Source organism: Amblyomma mixtum, chromosome 1, assembly GCF_055824585.1.
Source record: "Amblyomma mixtum isolate Tamu chromosome 1, ASM5582458v1, whole genome shotgun sequence".
Taxonomy (NCBI): domain Eukaryota; kingdom Metazoa; phylum Arthropoda; class Arachnida; order Ixodida; family Ixodidae; genus Amblyomma; species Amblyomma mixtum.
This window is the reverse complement of record NC_143012.1, coordinates 71,120,449-71,141,633: the sequence shown is the minus strand read 5'-3', so window position 1 is coordinate 71,141,633 and position 21,185 is coordinate 71,120,449. Positions and strand designations below refer to the sequence as shown.

At 45.1% G+C, this 21,185-nt stretch overlaps 1 protein-coding gene across 7 annotated transcripts in view; it reads left to right on the top strand.

Annotated features, from left to right (window-relative positions):
* The window catches only part of Stacl (SH3 and cysteine-rich domain-containing protein), a 413,237-nt gene that overhangs the window by 348,247 nt on the left and 43,805 nt on the right, over positions 1-21,185 (top strand). For all 7 annotated transcript variants that reach the window (XM_089552214.1, XM_089552244.1, XM_089552232.1 and 4 more), the window contains 2 exons: positions 8,427-8,627; positions 10,345-10,514. In XM_089552214.1, coding sequence (XP_089408340.1) covers positions 8,427-8,627; positions 10,345-10,514 — 371 coding nt within the window. The remainder of the gene's footprint in view (positions 1-8,426; positions 8,628-10,344; positions 10,515-21,185) is intronic.

Here is a 21,185-nt window from a genome sequence, read left to right as displayed (position 1 = left end):
TTCGTAAGCAACAGAAAGTTTCAAAGGTTCCATTGTTACAGAAAGCGACGGCAGTCGAGAAGTATAAGGGAACTTGGTATTTTCTCTAAGACCGATTGGTTAACAATGAAACAAGGCCCCTCAAAAACGTAAGGAGGTGCTTACTAGCAAATTAAAGTACTACTCTTCGGGTGAAGTGAGAAATGCATCTTGTAGCCATGGCGACTAAAACGGCTGAGCTCGTTTTTTCACGTGTAGGAAATTTTTCGTTGTCACAACAGATTTTCATGTGGTATTATGGGACCTGACAAAACAAATTCTTCAACAAGATTTTCTGTAGTGTGGTGCTGTGCCCTGTCTCAACGACAGAGGAAGTTCTTTCGTGGCAACAAACACCTTCGCAATACTACAGACAAGTTTGCCGTAACGACAGGACGACAAAAGTTTTTGTCGTATTTTGGGACAGTCCCTATTGTATTTTTCGAATGGAAGTGCTTAACGAACGCTGAGGACGACCTTATACATCTATCGCTCTCAGTAGGAATTGATTCTCGGGGTCAATCTGGCCACGTTCATGTTTGCCCCGCAGTAAAAAGCAGATTATGGCGCTAGAATTGGATTTAAAAATCTTCCGTCCGGTCAATTCAAACTCGTGACGTCCTTAAAGACAAGGTCGGGATGCCACCGCTTTGAAATTAATGGCGCTGTAGCGTAGCCTCGGGGATCCGAGTCACAGATCGGCGTCGGAGGAGAAATTTTAGCTCCCAAATCGGGCGGTGGTGGCGACACCTGTATTTCTTTTTTTTTTACTTTTCTGGCTCACAAAAGTTCCGTTTCCGATGAGCAGGGTTTCTGTGATTAAAACGTGGCACCTTACCGATACAGGTCAAGTTTTATTAAACGCTTGCTCAGGAAGAACACTTCAGAAGTTATAAGGGGTTGGAACTATCTATCTTCATTATCTGTGCTCGCGCTTTCTGCCCGGTTCACTCTATTTCTCGTTGCTTGCAACAGATAGGATTAGCTGCGTCTGAAACAGAAAGATCCAGTTTTTTTTTTTTTAATTTGTGCTATGGTATGTGTAAGCGTTTACATAATTCCCTGGTCCCTACTCGGAGCCTTTGTGCACGAGGAGCGCGTATATTGGGTCCCGACAGCGTGGCTAACGAAGTGTCTTCTGTAACGTAACTATAAAGCATCGCACGGCTTCGCAATATCGTCAAGCACAAGCGAAAGGGTATTACAGGCGAGGATTGATCAATTACGCTTCAAGTGCCTGCCGCGCAGTCACAGACGAAAGGAAAAACAGGAATAACAGGGCCCGAGCCGCATTTCGATCGGCGCAACGCGCGCCGTCTGCCCGAGGCAAAACGAAACATGAAAGGTGCCTCCGCCTATCGACGAGCTTTGCTACTATCTTGACTCGGTGCGCTCAGCTTCCTAGTGAGCATCGCCAGGCGGCGCGCGTGCGTTCTAAAGGACACAGGGCTTTGTTAGGGAATCTAGAGCGCTGCTAAATAGCAGATACGCCGTTCTAAACCAAGGGTGTTTACTCTCAAAAATGGTAAAAAAAAAAAAGTATACTGTTTTTCATGCTTCTAGCTAGTCCTGACTTACTATCATTAAAGAAGGATGGATAACTGGGCAAGTTTGTACTGATACATCGTGGGAGGGAACAGCGCGAAACAAAACGACAGACAAAGCAAGAGGACACCAAGACGAGCGCCCCCTGTCATTACTATCATTACAATAAAAGTCTTCTTGAAGCGAGACGTCATTGTGCTGCGCCCCCTGGGTCTCGTGGGCCTGGGTTTCTCGTTCAGTTTTAATGGCTCTCAATAGATGGTGCGCGCAAGTCCAAGGCTCATTAAGCGCTGTACAAGATCACAGTAGATATGATGCAAGCCATATCTTGCGAGGTCTAAAAGTAATTCACAATTTTTTGCATTCTGTTTCGCAAGAAAAATTTTATACCTCATAGTTCACAATTAGCAAGCAGGCACTAAACATTTGATCAACAGTAGGGTTTCTACGAGTCAGCGCTTTTTATTTGGTTTGTTCATTTTTCTATTAAATTTTCGTCGAGTTCATTTCTTAAAATTTCGCAACCTACGATGCTGACGTTAAACCATAAGGGCATATAGGCGACCACATATATTTTTTATTATTTTTAAGCCCATAACCGAATTTAATACAGTAATGACTTTTAAAGAGAATTTTACAGTGGACCGTAAAAGTTACCATAAACTGTTTGAATAACCCTCTCTATCCTCTTCAGTTTCGCCTGATGCATATCAGATGTCCGAAAAATAGGCGGCATTTTCAGCAGCCCTATTTATACCCTTTTATACTCTATTTGTTATTAATACAAAAAGAACACCCTCTTCCCATATACCACGCCGCGGTGGCTCAGTGGTTACGGCGTTCGGCTGCTGACCCGAAAGACGCGGGTTCGATCCTGGCCATGGCGGCTGAATTTGGATGAAGGCGAAATTCTAGAGGCCCGTGTACTGTGCGATGTCGGTGCTCGCTAAAGAACCCCAGCTGGTGGAAATTTCCGGAGCCCTTCACTACGGCGTCCCTCATAGCCTGATTTCTTTGGGACGTTAAACCCCAATAAACCAAACCAATCTTCCCATATGTTCATTCGCGAACGGTCCGCAATGTGTGTTCATTTTGGAAAGGCCAGTTTTCTTCAGTTAAGCATGCTCTACTGGAGACAAATTCAACTTGTGCATCAGTGGATACAATATTTGTGTGAGGTCAGCTACAAGCTGAAGGGCAGCTGCAACTTTCGATTTGTGTTGAGGCAAGGCGGAGGGTGTGACGTCACTCCCGTGCTGTAGGCGTCCTCATGGGACCCGTGGAGCAACAATTTGCCCGCGTTGAAGGCGTCTCGACATCTGAGGTCGATATGTCCTTCGTTGCCTGGCGTGCTTAGGCGATGGCAAACAAGCGGACTTACCGATGCGTTCGCTCCCTGTTTGGAAAGCCGTTGCTATTGAACGCGCTTGCATCGACCTTTCGACACAAGCATACTCCAGGCTGATGGGAGCCCGTTATTTCCCTTCATAAATCAATGGCTTAGTATAGTCGCTGTCCCGTGCGTGCGGCAAATGGATTTCATTGATCGAATCTATCATGCTAGCCTGCAGTCAAACGAGTTGACCTAGAATGTGCGAGCAGACAAAAAGACGACGCCGAACCTACTCATTACGTACCCAACAATTTCGGACGAAAGCATTTTTGAACGGCCAATAGTTCAGGCAAGATTTCACTATAAAAATCAATATATCCGTAGATCTCACCGTACAAAAGAGTTTTAGACAGTCTATAGAGTGCCTATGGACTTGTGTCTATAAAGTCTATAGACTGCCTATAGACAAATCCTAGAGAACAGTCTACAGACAATACAAAGGCCATAGACAGGCTACTATAGACAATCTATAGATTATGGCCATACATTTTTAGTAGACTTTTATTTATTTATTTATTTATTTATTTATTTATTTATTTATTTATTTATTTATTTATTTATTTATTTATTTATTTATTTATTTATTTATTTATTTATTTATTTATTTATTTACAGATACTTTACAGGCCTCCAGGGAGGCACTGTGTAAGGGGGGAGCAATAAATATTTGCAACAGTAGCTAGAAAAAAACAAAGATGCGTAGAAACAAACACTTACGTTCTAAAAGCTGATTACAAATTATCACGACAGTACAAAATACATGCAGAAAAGCATTGGATCAAAAAGAATAGAATATAAATACGACATAATAGTAACGATAAAAAAAAGAACATGAGCAAATACACATGAAGGCAAATGGGCTGATAAAGAGGGTGTGGCAAAAAAAACAAAAAAAAAAACAGGCATCACTCGGGCAAAGAAGAAAACGTGCTTAATGTTTGACCATATGATTATGAAACGTGCCGTGGTTGCGCTGCGATGCAATGCAGTTTGGAAGATCATTCCATAGACATATAGCACGTGGGAGCGGAGAAAAGTTAAAGGCGTGAGTACTGCCATAAATGCGTGTGTAGCTGAGGTTATTGTGCGATCTGGTTGATGAATAAGAGGGTCGTTGCAGGTGCCATAACGGTGACTGAGTGACATGGATTAATTTGTGAAACAGAGATAAAAGGGCTATGTCTCGACGAGTTCTTAATGGAAGGAGAGAAAGTTCCAGGTTTACTTGGGTAACGCTTGATTGAAAAGTATAATTTCGTGAAATAAATCGACTAGCCCTATTTTGGATTGCTTCTAGCATGTCAATTAAGTACTTCTGGTGAGGAGACCAGATGGAAGATGCATACTCGACCTGAGATCTAACAAAAGTTAAATAGGCTTGTTTACGCACATTAGCAGTAGTGCTTTGTAAGTTGCGGCGCAGGAAACCTAATGATCGTGAAGCATTGACAGCAATGGTGGTTACGTGAGCAGTCCACGAAAGGTTTGTTGAGAAGTGAACGCCTAAGTATTTGTATTGAGTAGCCCGACCTAATATGTTGTTATTAATGTGGTAAGAGAAGTAAGAGTTTGCCGATTTTTGATAAAAGGAGATTATTTTACAATTGGAAACATTTAGGGTCATGTTTCACACCAATCATGGTTGGTTTGGTTTGGTTTATGGGGTTTAACGTCCCAAAGCGACTAAGGCTATGAGAGACGCCGTAGTGGAGGGCTCCGGAAATTTCGACCACCTGGGGTTCTTTAACGTGCACTGACATCGCACCAATCATGAATTAAATCCAGGTCACTTTGAAGTGAAATGTGGTCGTCAGTACTCTTTATGGATCGGTATACAATACAATCGTCACCAAATATTCGTATGCGGGATGAAATGTTGCACGGCAGGTCATTTATGTAAATTAAGAAGAGTAAGGGACCAAGGACGCTCCCTTGTGGCACACCTGACCTAACATCGGCAAGAGGAGATAAATGATTATTAATGACTGTGAACTGTTGCCGATTCGAAAGAAAATTACGGAGCCATTACAAAGTTAGAGCATCTAGTTTGAGCGCCGAAAGCTTAGATATTAAGCGACAGTGGGCTACACGATCAAATGCTTTTGCGAAATCGAGGAATGCACAATCAGATTGTAAGTTGTTGTTCGAATGAAGGTCAGTAGTGAATTCGAATAACTGTGATTCACATGAAAAGCCTTTCCTAAAGCCATGCTGATTGGGGAAAAAGAAATGAACAGATTCCAAGTGACCGTAAATATGAGACGCAATAATGTGCTCGAGCATCTTGCAGCAGATACATGTTAGAGAAATCGGGCGATAATTTTCACGTGCATGTTTATTGCCACTTTTGTAAACTGGTACCACTTTTCCTATTTTCCAGCCATTCGGAAGCTTGCCTGTTAATAATGACTGCCGAAAGATATGAAGTAAGATGTTACTAGACGCGGATAGGGTGTTCTTTAATATTTTGGAATCAATTTCATCGACGCCACATGAAGAAGACACTTTCAGGTTAGTGATCAATCGGGTTCTGCCTTCGAGAGTAATATCAGTCGCAGCCATGTATGGGTAATCAAAATCGGGCACGCAAGGAATGTAGGAACTGTCTTCTCTAGTGAATACAGATGTGAAAAATGAGTTAAATGCTGTTGCGCTGTCAGCATCAGAGTAGGGAATGTTGTTGTTGTCATGTATTGAAATATCATTACTAACGTTACGCCGACCTATTACCTTCCAGAACTTGCTGGGATTGTTCTTGAGCAGTGCTGGAAGGTCTTGTGAATAATATTTATCTTTAGCGTCGCAAATAGCAGAGCAGCAAGTGTTTAGATAGTTTTTGTATTTATTCCAAGCACTTGGAGAACTCACGCGCTTTGCATTTTTGTACAGCCGTTTTTTCTTATTTCTCATTCCGTGATGGACTTTCGTGAACCAAGGGTTGGATTTATCATTAGTTATAGTGATGAGCGGGACATATTTGGCTACTAATTCTGACAGCTTTTCTCGGAAGAGAATCCAGTTATCATTGATTGACCTATCTTGAAAGAAAGGCAGTAGTATTTTGTCGGCAAACTCTTCGAGTTCGGTGTTAATAAGGGCATAATCAGCTCTGTTGTAATCGCGAATTTGCTTTCATGTGACTCCAGTAAAGGGAAGCGGAATGTTAATAGTCACTTGAAGCAAATCATAGTCACTAAATCCATCCAAGTATGAGATGTTAACGATTGTTTCAGGGGCTGTTGTAAAGATGAGATCTAGTATATTGGAGCCACGGGTGGGCTTGGTAACTACTTGAAATAGGTTAAAATCTAAAGTCATGTTTATGAATCTTAATGAGGCATTACAAGGGGATGAGAGCTTTGTCCAGTCAATCTGCGGAAAGTTGAAATCCCCAAATAGATAAGAGATATCGGCTGGAAAGAGTTCGAACGCCTTAGCCATGCTGTCATGACGTTTATTTAAAAAAGAATGGTCGGAATCTGGGGCTCAGTAGCAGTTACCTATTAGAAGTTTTCTAGTTGAAATCATGCTTGCTGCCCGGATTATGTCGAGATCCGAATCGGTATCAATAACAACGGAAGCAACTGATTTCCTTATACCTAATAGGACTCCGCCCCCTCGCCTATGCGGCGATCACGCCTGTATATGTTGAATGGACTGGAGGCTGAAATAACTTCATCATCACCGATATCGGGGTGCAGCCACGTTTCAGTGAATACAATAACGTCAGGATCACTGTCCTTCAGAAAAGATGTGACAAGAGCGCGCTTTGATAGGATACTTCTGATATTAGCAAATGAAATTGATAAAGGTGAAGAGACGACGGCTGGTTTAGGTTTTTGATAGTTGCGAGCACTCGAGATGGGTAGTGGCTACCGATCAGACCGGATGACTGAATCAGTAGCGACATCGTAGACATATGTTTGTGAATCCATACGTAGCTTGAATTTCATTTTGTGCGTTTCTGCGAACTGAATCAGCTTTGCCCTGGCTTTTCGTGTTGTAACTGAAAAAATCTTCACGAATGGCAAAATTTGTCCCTTTCAGTTTATACCCAAAAGATAGGATGCGTTCCTTGTCCTTAAAATACGTGAGCTTAGCTATAATAGGCCGCTGCTTTTCAGAATCATATTTGCCCAGTCTGTGGACTCGTTCAAATTGTTGGCCAGTTGTAGCGATATCCAGTTTATCCCAGGAGAGATTAATTACTTTATTTTCAGACATTGCCCAGTCTTCCTGTTCGTCATCATCCACCCCAAAGAAGAGTAGATTGGAGCGTCGCATCCTATTTTCAGTGTCGTCACATCTTGACGTAATGGCTGTCAGACGTTCCGAGACACCAAGCACAGCTTCAGCATCAGCATTTGCCCTGTCTTCTGCTGCGCCACTCGAGGCTATGGATGCTTCCAATGCCGCCACTTTAGCAGTCAGCAGTCGAACTTCATTTTCGGTTGCTACCTGCTTTTCCTTTGCGTTTTTAATTTCCTCCAGTAATGAAGCATGTCCTTCTTCTAGCTTACGGATAGCATCCAGAGCCTCGACAAATGCTATAGCCTCAGCTTTTGACATCGGGCCAGGGTTTGACTCTACATCACCCGAGAGCATGAGCAAAATGTCAAACAGTGTGAGACAAATACCTGACAAAGATGCTAACACTCGCTTAAACAAATCGTTCAACGCTGGGGGGCACGACACCGCAAAAAGAGAGTAATTGCTACTTTTAACGCAAGTCGCATTGTTCAGGTAACTAACCTGTAACATTAACCATCGTAAGTGCGTCATCCTTGGCGCGTTGTCGTGCCCCAGACAGTCTACAGAATACGAATAGGCAAAAAGCAATATCTATACGAAGTCAATAGAGTCAATAAGAAGTCTATAGACTGTGCTATAGACCCTTTTTATAAGGGTTTCGGGGGCAGGCTTGCATTTTTTTGCTATTAACGTTTTTGCTATTTTGCAAAGCTTTCCATTAGCCTTCTGTGCAAGTCTTAACTGCTCAATGCGGGAGATGGAAACGCTACAAACGAAAGATTTTGCTAAATATCGGAAGAATGGACCATCATCTTCAATACTTCCATATCAGTGCATTACAGTTTTCCAACACTCAAAATTTTTGTCCAGCAATGTTGGACAAGAATTAATTTACTTCTTTGTTTGATCGGTCATTTATTCACTGCTTGATGTGTTGATCAACCCACTCGTCTAACCACTGACTTCGATTGATTGATTGATTGATTGATTGATTGATTGATTGATTGATTGATTGATTGATTGATTGATTGATTGATTGATTGATTGATTGATTTATTGATTGATTGATTGATTGATTGATTGATTGATTGATTGATTGATTGATTGATTGATTGATTGATTGATTGATTGATTGATTGATTGATTGATTGATTGATTGATTGATTGATTGATTGATTGATTGATTGATTGATTGATTGATTGATTGATTGATTTGCAGGCCCGGGAGCAGGCGGAGCACTACGAGGCCGTTGGCGCCTCGTGCCGTGCTGTCAGCGCCCGCAGTGACCTGGCGGGCTTCGTGCGTACCCTGTGCAGCACCTCGGACCCGCGCAACCCGGCCGGTGTGGTGCTGCCTGCCACGCCTCCTCGGCACCCGTTCGTTCCGCCCAGGGCCGACGACGAGTCCGTGTCGTCAGGGGTGAGCAGACCGCTCCGTGTTAACGTGCATCCTGTCACAGTATCCAGGGGGACTACTGGTCGGCTTTGGTCCGCATTCTAATGTGAAGCATACGTTCCCCACACCAGCGTTGTTAATCTCAAAACCACAATACCAAAAATTATTTGATAGCTCAAGTTGTATCAGCTCAGTTCCCACAGTTTAACGTTGTCGTCGTCGATGTCATCGTCCCGTCCACATGGTGTCTGCCAGCGTATGAGTACAACAGAGTAGGAAGACACAGGACGAAAATATTGCCCCCTGGTCTCCACCCTACGCCGATTGGAAAGTTGGGCAACAGAGTTCGAACCGGAAGTCCTAACCCGAATCGTGTTCCTAACCCTAACCCTCCCCCCCCCCCCCCCCCCCGGTCAGCTAGAGGGCTGACCACCCACCGCCACGCTCAATACAACACCTTCACCCCAAAGTAGCGCCATCCACCCCCTGTCCACATGAGCCTGCCCTCTGCAAGGCCACCACCGGCTAGAAGCTCACGCGGAAGCCGAACGGAACATGGCGATAAAATCAATTTAATAAACAGCAGAAAAGCCAGCTGCAATCCAGGAGCATCTCCCCCCAGATACCTCCTGATTCTCTTAGATAGAGGGCTGCCCGCCTGCCCTCCCACCGCTGCCTTCAGCCACCTCTGCCCACCCTCACTCTCCAGGTAAAGTTTGTCACATGTGTAAAGCCTATGCTTACAGTAGAAGTATCCAGCAGAGCAAACGCTGCAAAGTGGCCATCGAGGATAAATCCAACTGGTTTCGCAGAATTGTCGCATCAGGTGTCAGATCGTCCCATAATTTTTTGACGACGACGACAACGAACATGCTTGGTCCAGGAACCTTCGCCTTAACAGCTAACGCTGTGAAAGCCATGTGCGGGTTGTACTTAGGACGCTAGTGTTCCACTTAATAGCTCGGGATCGTTTCGTGGGGAAACAGCGTGTTTTTATCTCGTATTGAAGCACTTTTTGTGAGAGCAACAGAAGCCACTCTCATCAGCACGCAGTTTACAGACCCAAATATACGCTTACTTTCGCATCGGTGTTCGAAAGGAATATGTCAGTGCTGCATTTCTAAGGTTACGCAGTGGCACAGATATCGCGGAACAAAAACTATTCACCAATGCCATTATCAGCTTAACTACGTCTCTTTAGGAGAGAGACCTCTCACCCTGACCCCGCATTTAGCCCTCTCCTGCGCCTCCTTGGCCACCTCATCCCAGCGAACTTCCAACACTCTAAACACAAACAAGCAAAAAGGGAGTGCGCTGCAGTTCTTCTTACTCCCTTTTCATTCCCCTATAGGTATTGTTGTTTAGAGAGCAATCTCACCCGGCCATCTGACTCTCTGTCATCCACTGCTGCATCGGCTTGCCTGAAAATCCTTCCGGGACTACTGAGCGACCTGCGGATATGTGATCTCCGCATTACATGCCCTGCCCATGCCCATTCCTTCTTCTTGATTGTGATAAAGAAGTCTTTAGCTCGCTTTTGTTCCATTACCCATTGTGATCTCTTTCTGTCACCGTTGTGTCACTGTTCCTTGCTAAATGGTTGACTGGTGAAATAGTTGAAATGGTGACATGACAAGCATAGTGGAACTTTCTGCACCTGCTCTCAACAGTCCGGCGAGCAGGTGTTTTGGTATCCGCGTGTACACAGTGCGGTGCCCTAACCCTCATTGGTGGCTCGCAGGACTCCCAGCTGCAGCAGCCCACCCTGGGCGAGCAGGTGGTGGTGGACCGGCTGGCTTCGCTGTCGGTGTCTTCGCGCTCCGAGAGCCTGCGGCAGGACGTGGCCCAGCTCGAGGTGCAGGTGCGACAGCTGCAGGACACGCTGGACGCCCTGCTCCGTATGCAGCAGAGGTGGGTGTCCCCCCTTGTGCCACACGCGAACGATTTGTGCAGAGAAACATCACTCTCTGGACTGGTAATCAGTTCGTATTTTCTCCGATAGATGGCGCACATGAGTGAAGTCATTTTTTTTTCCCAAAACCCTGAGCTGGAGGTTCCTGCGTTTGCACGCGAAAGTAATCCTGAGAGTGAGCCACAAGCTTATGCAGAAACTTTCCTTATAGAAATTGTCTGTAGACACACTATAGACTTCTTATTGACTCTATTGACTTCCTATAGATATTGCGTTTTGTCTATTCATAGTCTATAGACGAAAGTCCACTAAAAGTGTATGGCGATAAATCTATAGATTGTCTATAGCCCGTTTATACCATTTGTATTGCCTATAAACTGTTCTCTAGGATATGTCTATAGACAGTCTATAGACTTTATAGACAGAGGTCTATACACACTCTATAGATTGTCTAAATCTTTTTTTGTAAGGTTTGAATACAAATATGGGCTTCACCGCTACGTAGCTGTATAAAAGCACATTTGTAATTCATAATACCGAGTCGATACCTTTGAGTTCCTTTACAAAGGAAAACTGGCGAACCGTGGTAATGTGAAGGTTCCAGAGCTTCATGCTGAATTGAGGAATTTCCACACAATTACTGCTCAAAGGCGATGTCTTGTTTGGCTGGACAGGAACCGGTACTCATTATCATGCCAAGATTAGACTACGATTGTCACTGATACGGTAGTACGTGCCCCTCATCAAACGCATGGGCTCCGCAGATCGTTTTTGCGCCAACTCTTCGAATCGCTCGACCGTGTGCTTCATGTATACTCCTGCTCTGTACCAACTATAAACTGGCCCCTGCCATGACGCGACTTACAACGGACAGCAGACGCAACATCGGGCTCTTATCTGGACTCTAAAAAAAGATGCCCAGGCTTAGCTTGGTTAAGCCAAGAATGCGTTGCATATTGCGCGGTCTTTTTGCGCGAGGTATTGCTTGGCGGCACTCGATTTTCTCAGCAGCTTTTCCTCCGTGACGTATCGATGGATGGATGGATGGATGGATGGATGGATAGATAGGAGCGCCCCCTTTGAAACGGGGCGGTGGCAACCGCCACCATGCTCAGCCGTCTTTTTTTTTCTTTTTTTTCTTTTCTTTTTTTTCACGTGGTTCGGCGACGTCACGTCACCACACGACGTGACGTCACCAAACCACGTGACATGACGTCACGTGGTTTGGTGGCTGCCCGGCCGCGCCCAAGGGCTGAACTGAGTGATTGCAATATGCCACGCATAAAAATATAGGCATACACCCAGCAGGGCTTTACATTGCGTCTTGAGCAGCATGGAATTTGACTGCCAGCTATAAACTTGGCTTACTATACAGTAGCTGGCTTGTTGGTTTCACATCTTGACAACGCCTGGATTTTGTGTCAATCTTTCTTGTCCTTGTTCTGACGGCGCTGTTGTTGTCAAGATAAACTTGGTCATTAACATTTTCTATGTGTTTACAAAATTTGCAACAATCTTCCCTTCCTTCTCAATGCCCCTCATGACGACAATTTAGCCATTCCCGACACACAGTAACGGATGTTCACGTCAGGCAAAACTCTTCGCTGGGCTTGTTGGGTCGTGGTTAAATACTATGAAGGTTCGAAGAAAAGTGCCCAATGTCCACTTAACGTCCTCTTCACCTCTGTGCCTTTCCTTGTATTGGCTCACACTTCATATTGTTCGGAATATTCTTACGCTCACGCAAACAAAACGACTGAGCAAAACGACTGAGCCAAAGGGTCAAGACGCAGAAAGGAGTCAGCAAGGTAAAAATTCGTCCTACATAGCGAACGCAATAAAAATCAACGGTAATGGGAGTAAGTAAAAAGACAATAACTAGAGGATACATTGTGCGCCGCGAAACACTTCTAGAAGGACGACATTAGATTGGGCGATTTGGTGTTCCATGGTGACAGGAAAATTCAAACAGCGCTAGACAACAGGACCAGAAAGAGGAAGAGACAAACATGGCGCTGACTTCAAGGACCCTAGTTCCAGAGATTACGAACTGAGATACTGAGGTTCAACGAATGGCTCGATGCACGAAAGACGCTGAGATCGGTCATTGGACAAAAGAAAATCGGAAGAAATTTATTACAGTAAGGTGTTCTCTACTACGAATATTCTGGATAGGTTTAAAAAGTTAAAATTCATAATAACACTCCTATACACGCAGCAAGATTCCGCTGGTGCAAAGATATATTCCGTTAAAAACCGCTCAATCTCAAAACTTGGGGCTGGTCACTGGATTCCGTGAGCCCAATTTATCTCCCGTAACCAAGGTAAGCATGCGCGTTGCGTCTATATTGTAGTAACAACATCGTGTACTGAGACAGTTGAAAGCATTATATCCGTACATCATTGCTCGGCATGGGTTTGCCACAGCTTTATTAGCAACGCGATCATGTCCAACTTCACAACATTGACCTGTGCTTGTGACAAAGTGTAACGCTAGTTTTTGATAATGTGCTCAAGAACAAAACAAGAAAGCATTATAATTTTAACGGCCACAGCTCAATCGCAATTCTCAATCTAAACAAACTCTTTCATCTGTGTCGCCCACCGACAATTCCACTTCTTGTCCTGAAAGACGCACATCAATAGGTCAACGCTCGAAAAACCAGAGATCGCTCCGGCGACTCATTCACTCCGAAAGCCTCTTTGTCGGGCCACGTCTTGGTGATGATGATGATTACTATGGATCTTTATGGCGCAAGGGCGTCTGTGGCCAAAGAGCGCCGTTGCCCAAGGCATTTTCTTCTACTGAAAGTGGGCTCAAACACCCATTTCCCAATCATTTCACCCTAAAGAAGCAGAGCACCAGACCAGGGGAAAGCTTGTACCTGCTGTATCACCGGTGGGTACCCCGTGGCACTGGGGATCGAACCCCGAACCTTCTGCATGCAAGGCGGATGTTCAGACCAGTAGGCAGCCGCTGCAGTATCGGCCGAGTCGTGCTTTTATTTCACCTTCAAGTCGACCTTCAATTCGACGTATTTCACATTCAAGTCGACATATTCAAATTCAAATTTTATTTTGCCACCATGGTACAGATGATGGCGGGGACCCGTAGTAAAAGCTGCCGTTTGACAGCTTGACAATGCCACGGGCCCCCACTTTGACAGCAATGCAGTGGTTTGTTTTTTTTCAGGCACGCGCAAAAAAAAAGAAAATACAGAAAATACAGATAACAAAGGAAAAAAAATACATATAGCAAAGCTCTTATCAGGTTAGAGTGGTCAGCATAAAATCAACAGCATTGTGCTGGCTGGAAAGAAAACTTACAATGATGGTGAAAGAAAGAAGAATTAGGTAAACAAATGACATAAAAAAGGTTATGTGTAGTGTAAAAATACTTGAACAGTTTGTGGCGTTTAGTATTTTGGAGATCAATATCGTTTTTTGTTAGTTTGTTAAGAAGTCGCGGTAGTTTGGATTGGATCGGGGCAGCCTGCGTCGCCTCATTGAATATTAGATATCAATATATAACGGTTTCTATAAGAGATGCACACTCAGGACCGTATTTTCAAGAACGTAAAATAAACGCAATGCACACCCTGCTGACGCGTCACTGGTCACACACTATGGGCGCTGTCTCTGTGGTCTCTTCAGCATTAATTCTTTTATTGTAATTTAATTCTTCAGTTTTAATTCACTATTGCACTTACACCCTCCTGCTTAAAGAGCTGGAATGACAACAAACGACGTATCCGCAGTTATATTGCCGTTTTGTTCGTGTCTCACGTGATGACCTATGTGCGAACTACGTCAAAGCCATCATTCGGTTGATGAAACAGAAACGGTGACAAGAAGGTTCGTTTGCTTTATTGGGGTTTAACGTCCCAAAGCGACTCAGGCTATGAGGGACGCCGTAGTGGAGAGCTCCGGAAATGTCGACCACCTGGGGTTTGTTGACCTGCACTGACAACGCACAGTAGACGGACCTCTAGAATTTCATTTCCATCGAAATTCAGTCGCCGCGGCCGGGATCGAACCCGTGTCTTTCGGGTCAGCAGCCGAGCGCCGTAACCACTGAGCCACCACGGCGGGGGCGACAAGAAGAATTTAAATTATAAATTATTTAGTGCACGAAGGTGAATATCACACGCTGATCCTGTATTCTAATGTCTAACGAAGTATTTGAAGTAATAAAGCACGCAAGCAAAAATTTCGTTTCTATAGTCCTTTAAAAGGACCCTGAAATGATTTCGATGGGCATATTCTGGTGCAGGAGATCGGTAGAGATGGTCTTTGCGGGTATTCGAGTCAAATTTTAAAGCTCTGCGTGGATCCTATAATTTAGAAATATTTTTTTTTTTGAAGTCGCTGCTCGCATCGGCTCGCAATCGATTAGGGCGACGCACCTCACCGTGCGTTCCTTGCCCGATGACGTCAGTGGGCAGACGGGCCGAGCTTGAAGGCTGGCGCATCTGTACACTGACATCATCGCGGTAGGGGACGCGCGGTGAGGGGCGTCGCCCTAATCGGTGCGAGCTGATGCGAGCAGCGATTTGTTTAATTATTTGTAAATTGTAGGGTCCACGCACAGCTTTCAAATTTCACTCGAACACCCGCAAAGACCATCTCTACCGATCTGTTACACTAGAATATGCCCATCAAAATCATATCGAGGTCCCTTTAACAGCTGTCGCTGCAAAAACAAAAAAAGACAGAAAAAAACGGTGGACTTCGTAAATCCACTGGACGGCCGCGGAATGAAATAGTGGTCGGTCTGCGATTCTTATCTAGTGACAAGTGACACAGAAAGAGAAATGGCTTGTATGTGCATTTTTGTTGTTACTTCCTCTACTTCTGCGTCGAGCCCACCCTTACAAATTCCCGTGCCCATTATCTTCGCCTACAGCACATATCCGTATTCTAAAAAAAAAAAACTGCTTCAATTGGTGCATGCAACCTTCACCAAGTAGCTTCTTCGAAGGTAAGTGAGCTGACAAGGCTAGAGAAATGTATTACTCGGTAGGATATACATATTCAAAAAACTATACAGTCATTGACCCCGACGAAATCATAGGGGATTTTTTTTTCAGTAAATGTCTATACACAACGTGGTTGGATCGTTATACCCAAGGGTTACATGCGGGTGTTATCAGACGGAGCGATTGAAAAGCTTTACTTAGTCGGTGCGTTAACAATTCGAGCAGATTTGTGATTTCAATAAAACTTTCTGTAAGTGGGTGAACTTGACACACTAACAAACTAAAAGTTTTCACTCACTCTGGTTTAAAGACTTTTCTAATTTCTGAACAGGCACTCTGGTAGAGGAAAGTCTGTTTTTTAAATGTTTTTGTACTGTCGTTTTCGTTGTATTGTGGATCCCGTGACATTTTTTACACTGCATGTCTCCTGCCACAGCTCCCGGTGGCAACATTTGTGCGCAATGGCCCGTTATTTTGTCTGAAACGTAAATGATCTCGTGCTTCACCGTAAGTGGGGCTAAACCGCATGCCGAACCAGTTCGGAACGGTTCCTCTAATTTTTTTTGGTTCGGATTCAGTTCCAAAGTGCAAGGTTCCGGGCTAGTTGGTAACGCATTTAAGAATGGGGTGTGCGAATATTCTAAATTTTCGAATATAATTCGAATATTGTATTTTTAGTATTCGTATTCGATTCGAAATCCAAGTATTCGTGTTGTTTCGAATATTTGACCCGACGCGAATATTTGTATCTAGCCGAATATTGTATTGTGAGCACCGGCGTTCATTTCGGTCCGCAAGTCCTATCGACAGAGACATAACAACACGGCGGCGCCCAGAGCAATGCGTAACGTTGGGTCATGCCGTATTGGACTGCGCTGGTGAGCCTCTTTGTGGCTATAGATGCGAAGCTAGTATAGTCCAAGCTATGCACGAAGTGCATAGCAATACGTGCCAGTTCGGTGCCAAGTGAGAGCGCATTTTCTGTGGCTGGAGGAGTCGTTTCAGCTAGAAGGGAACTACTTCTGCCTGACCATGTGGAGCAGCCGGTTTTCCTTCACGACATCCTTTTATGTTCATCCCATCAACGCGCTTTTGTGCTTATGGCAAGCTAGCCTTAATCAATGCTGTGTACTAGCCGTCTTCTATGATATTTCCTCTCTTCTAAGAATATTGTTCGAGACTTTGACACTTTTTGTGCAGCCACACACAGCTTTTGTGTTCATTTAATCATTGATAGTCAAACTGTGATGTTCTTGGGTGCTCAAATAAATGCTTTGTAGTGGTTAAATACATCTGTCGTTGATTATTCGATTCGCTATTCGGAACCAAGTATTCGTATTCGATTCGTATTCGAGAAATTTGATATTCGCACACCCCTAATAAGAGGAAGAAACAGCGCGTAGAAACACGGACACACGAAGAAACGGTCGTGTGTGTGTCGTGTGTTTGTCGTTTCTTCGTGTGTCCGTGTTTCTTCAAGCTGTTTCTTGCTTTCAGTTCCAAGATGGCCAAAAAAAAAATATGGGTTTCGTGCGGTTCCAATTTTGTTTGGTTGGACACTTCGATAGATGCGTTTAACCACACAGTTATTCATAAGCTTAAATTTATATTTCAGTATACATTTCGCCAAGCAAGAGTTACTAGTTAAACCAACTACTGACCGCGGTGGTGCATTGCACTATGACCCTTTTTCTTCTGGTCGTATTCATGTTGGCGAAATGCACGTGTTGGCCATAACCGACGACAAAAAGAAGCCACAGCCAAACCGTTAAGCGCCAAGAAGACTACAACGTGACCTTTCCTTCGTCGCACGAATATGACCGGAATCCTACAAAATAGCCTCCCCACAGGGTAGTCTCGCCCACGTACGAGCAACTGGTCATGCATAATCAATGAATCTAAGCTCGTGTCGGGAATATATAGTCCCCGCCGCCTCAGCGATCAATATTGCGCCATTGATATCGCGTGCTTATTTGAATAGCCTCCAGGGGCACCCTACCCGTATGTTCTCTTTTGTTTCATTCGTTTCTTTCTTATCTGTCCTCGCCTATGCAAATTAGCCCCGTGGTTTCTCCCGCAACAAGCCGCCCGTGTCCTGCACTTAAGTTATTTTTGGGCGCCGGACATTAGTATCGCGTGATTGCAGTGTCTGGGACACTTCTCGCGTATGCATATAGAACGCCCTACGCCAACGCGGTCAACACGCGACGGCGCGAAAAAAGCAGAAATCGCAGTTGATAAAAGAAGACAAAAACGACTCTTTCCAGTCGCCCCGGCTGGTTGCGACATTTTTCGCGCCTTTCTTCCCCCTCCCTCAAGTTGACGCCTCCTCGAAACACACCTGCTCCTACACATTAGGCGTGGGCCTCGACGGAACAGCGGCTGGAACAAACCTGCGGCCCTTCCGTGGTTGGACGTCATAAAGGTTGGCTCTTACCCGCCCGTAGCTTCTGACTCTTTTATAAGCAATCGATGGGGGCAAACAATAGCGGAGACAGCGAGCGAAGCAGATGAGTACAGGAAAACGCGCGCGCGCGCGCGCGAACATCGTCTGCATCTTGTCGCCGTCGTCTGCTCCCGCACGCCAGATGAAGCCTTTCTTTCCCTCCATCTTTCTTTTTCTTTCACCCAATCGATAGCGCCATCAGCGCTGCGCGGAAAGGGTGCGAGCGGAGTGCGAGCCAATGGCGAAGGCGCAGCTCTCTCTCTCTTTCTCTCTTTTGATCCACCGTGCTCTCCTCTAATGCACTTCCACTTGCTCTCTCGATTCTCCGTACTCTGCTCATATACGCTTTTCCTCTTCGCTTCTCGTTCTCTCGGCTGAGTCGCCTCTCCTCTCTCCGCACTTTCCACAAACGTGCGCGCTCTCTCCCTTTCGCTCCTCGCGTCTCGTAATTGCCGCCATCTTTGCTCCTGTGATGGCGCGCCGCGGTGGTTCGCCTGTGACCGGCCGGTGGTCGCGTCCGGACTCCACGAGCGGGGTTCCGGACGCCCGGCGAGGTGTCGTCTTGGGCTCCGCCGACATCTGATGACCGGCGACAACGCGCGTGACGGCACACCGCTGACGACGACGACGGCTCGACACCGCGCGAAGAGGTTTCGCTTCGCCACCGTCCGATAGGGTCGCCCTTTCGCAGTAGCGCAGGTACGTGTGCGCGCGCGCTGCGCGTAGGCGTTTATCCGGTGCTCGGAGCGGCTCGGCGAAGCGCTTTTGTGTGTTGCGACTTCGATCAAATGTTTGTACACTGGGTCGGCGTTTAGGGACGTAGAGGTGTGTGACGTCAATGAATATATCTGGAGAGCGGTCAAGGGCGATGTTTTGGTTGCTGTGGCGTTAACCGCAGCGCCTGTCTCTGCGGCTTCGAACGTGTCAACGGTTTGAATGGACGGTCTTAGGCGCTGTTAAGCCGGTCATCCCACGCTCAGCTCTGCGTCACCGTGAAGCCTAGTTTTAGGCGCATCGAGACAACGCTGTTTAGGTAGCACTTTTCCTAGTTAAAGCTGCTTTTCTGTCATCATCGTGCCATTCTATAAGTGACATTCCTAACAGTGCAAGTAGATGTTTTTTTAATTATTAATTGTTAAGAAATGAGCCTTTGTTTTTTTTGTCTCGTTGAAACCACTCCCCCGAAGTCAAACCAGAGTTGGGTATTCGTACATTTATTTGAACATACTGTTAATCCCACTTGGGATTGTTTACGGATGGGTTTCACATAGGATAATATACAATATTTAGTACCGCTCGCTGGTGTTTGCTGCGTGGGGCACTTCAATCGCTTTTGCTTCTGAGTGCTGTCGTTTTGTGAAAAACGACATGGCTTTTCGACTCCTCTCGGGGCGAAGTAACAACTATGGATGTACTGGAAAGCACATACCGCACGAATGGTTTTCGGACTGGGTACACGACCTTCAAGAAATTTATTTTGTTTCTTAATTGTTTTATTTTTCAATACACTTATTTTTGCTTAAACGGCGTCGAAGTGGCACTTATTCCCCCCTTCCATCTCCTTGGCTTACAAAGTTGTTTCTCAGGCACGCCTGAAAGTAGCCGCATTTGGTGTGAAAAAGAATGGCGGGAGCCGCAGCATAGCTATTGTGGGCGCTGTTTTTTATCTCCTAAGAAGGCAAAAAAATCACGAAGCCTTCCCTTTGTTCTCACCTTTTGTGATTCGCCTATTGTGTAAGTTTCTGACACTGCGTGTATAAACACGTATCTGTCATATCTCCATATTTTTGTATGCTAATATTTCTAAGAGATCTAGATACGAACCATATCTCCTGGCTACCACCTTACAAAATGATTGTTTATGTGCTGTTGTAAGCGAATATAACACAAAGGATCAATTAGAGGAACCGGCGCCGCTATATTTCTTCAGAGCCTTTGGTACGTTAAATCAAGCTTCGACCACGTCTGAATGTTGTAAAATATATCGTTTTAAATTACATTAAGCCTTCAAACCCAGCTGCAGCAATCTCATGTGCCTACAAAACTAAGCTACAAAGGTCAGATGTCGCAACCCGGTTGATGCTCTCATGAAATGCTGATTTTGATGCTACATGCCATTTTCGTAGTATCGATAACGACATACCACCTCGACTACTGGGGTATGTATTAGCTCAGCCGATCACAAGCAGCCGAATCATTCAGAGCACTTCAAACAGAACAAGTACCAACCGAGCCTCGCGGATGGAGGCCGCTATTTTCTTGGACATCATGTACGGACGTTAGCGCTTGCATTGACAGTGAGGAAAATTCATATGACTACACTGAAAGCGCTGCTTTGTCAAAAAGGTTCCCTGGTTTATCTTGTGAAGGAAAGCAGCCTGTTCTATGCAGTATAAGCAATAGAGAGAGGAGGTCGGCATTCTAATGAGACGAGCGAAAGAGAGAGGGTGGGCGATACAGCTCTCGCAAGAGGCACTGAGGAGAATTTATTACTGGCCTATATCAATTGACTATCGTGTTATAGCGATATAAAAGGCTATACATTCGCTGAATAGGAAGCTTTTATCAGTTATAAAAAGACCAAAAAGATAAATACTGGTACTGCTGCCATCAGCCGTTTTCACAAGCTAGCTGTGACATTAATGTCATCGAGTTCAGCTTTCATAAAAATGACTTTTAATTGTGAGGTAATTAAGGTATATTGTAAGATACTTTATGAACATATTGACGGTAATGTTCTCATCTTGTGATGCTTACCAAAATCTTGTTTTTAAAGTTTGTCCTGTGCTCGCGTCGCGTTTTTAATACTCTATAGAAAGCCAATGGAGCGAGTATTTGGCATTTATTGTCAGTCAACTCACGGAATATTGTAAAATACTGCTGTGAACAAATCGATGGGAATGGTCTCATTTTCCGACGCGTAGCAAAATGTTCCTTTTAAAGTTTGTCCTACGTTCGCACTCAGCAGTTAAGACTGCCATAGGAAACCATTGGGGAGCGTTTTCGACAATAAATAGCTGAAATCTGCAAGCGTCCTGAAGGCGTTTCTGCGGATATATTGGTTGTTACGCAAGCGCGCGCGGCGGGGCGCGCCAGCTGCGCGCCGTGACGTCACGTGGCTCTGCGCTGGCGTCAGCAGCAGCGGCGAGCGCGCGTCATCTGTGCGCAGTGACGTCATTCGCTCCTCGCGCATGCGCATTACGGTCGACGGAGGGAGCATTTCGAAACGGCGAGACTGTGGCCAA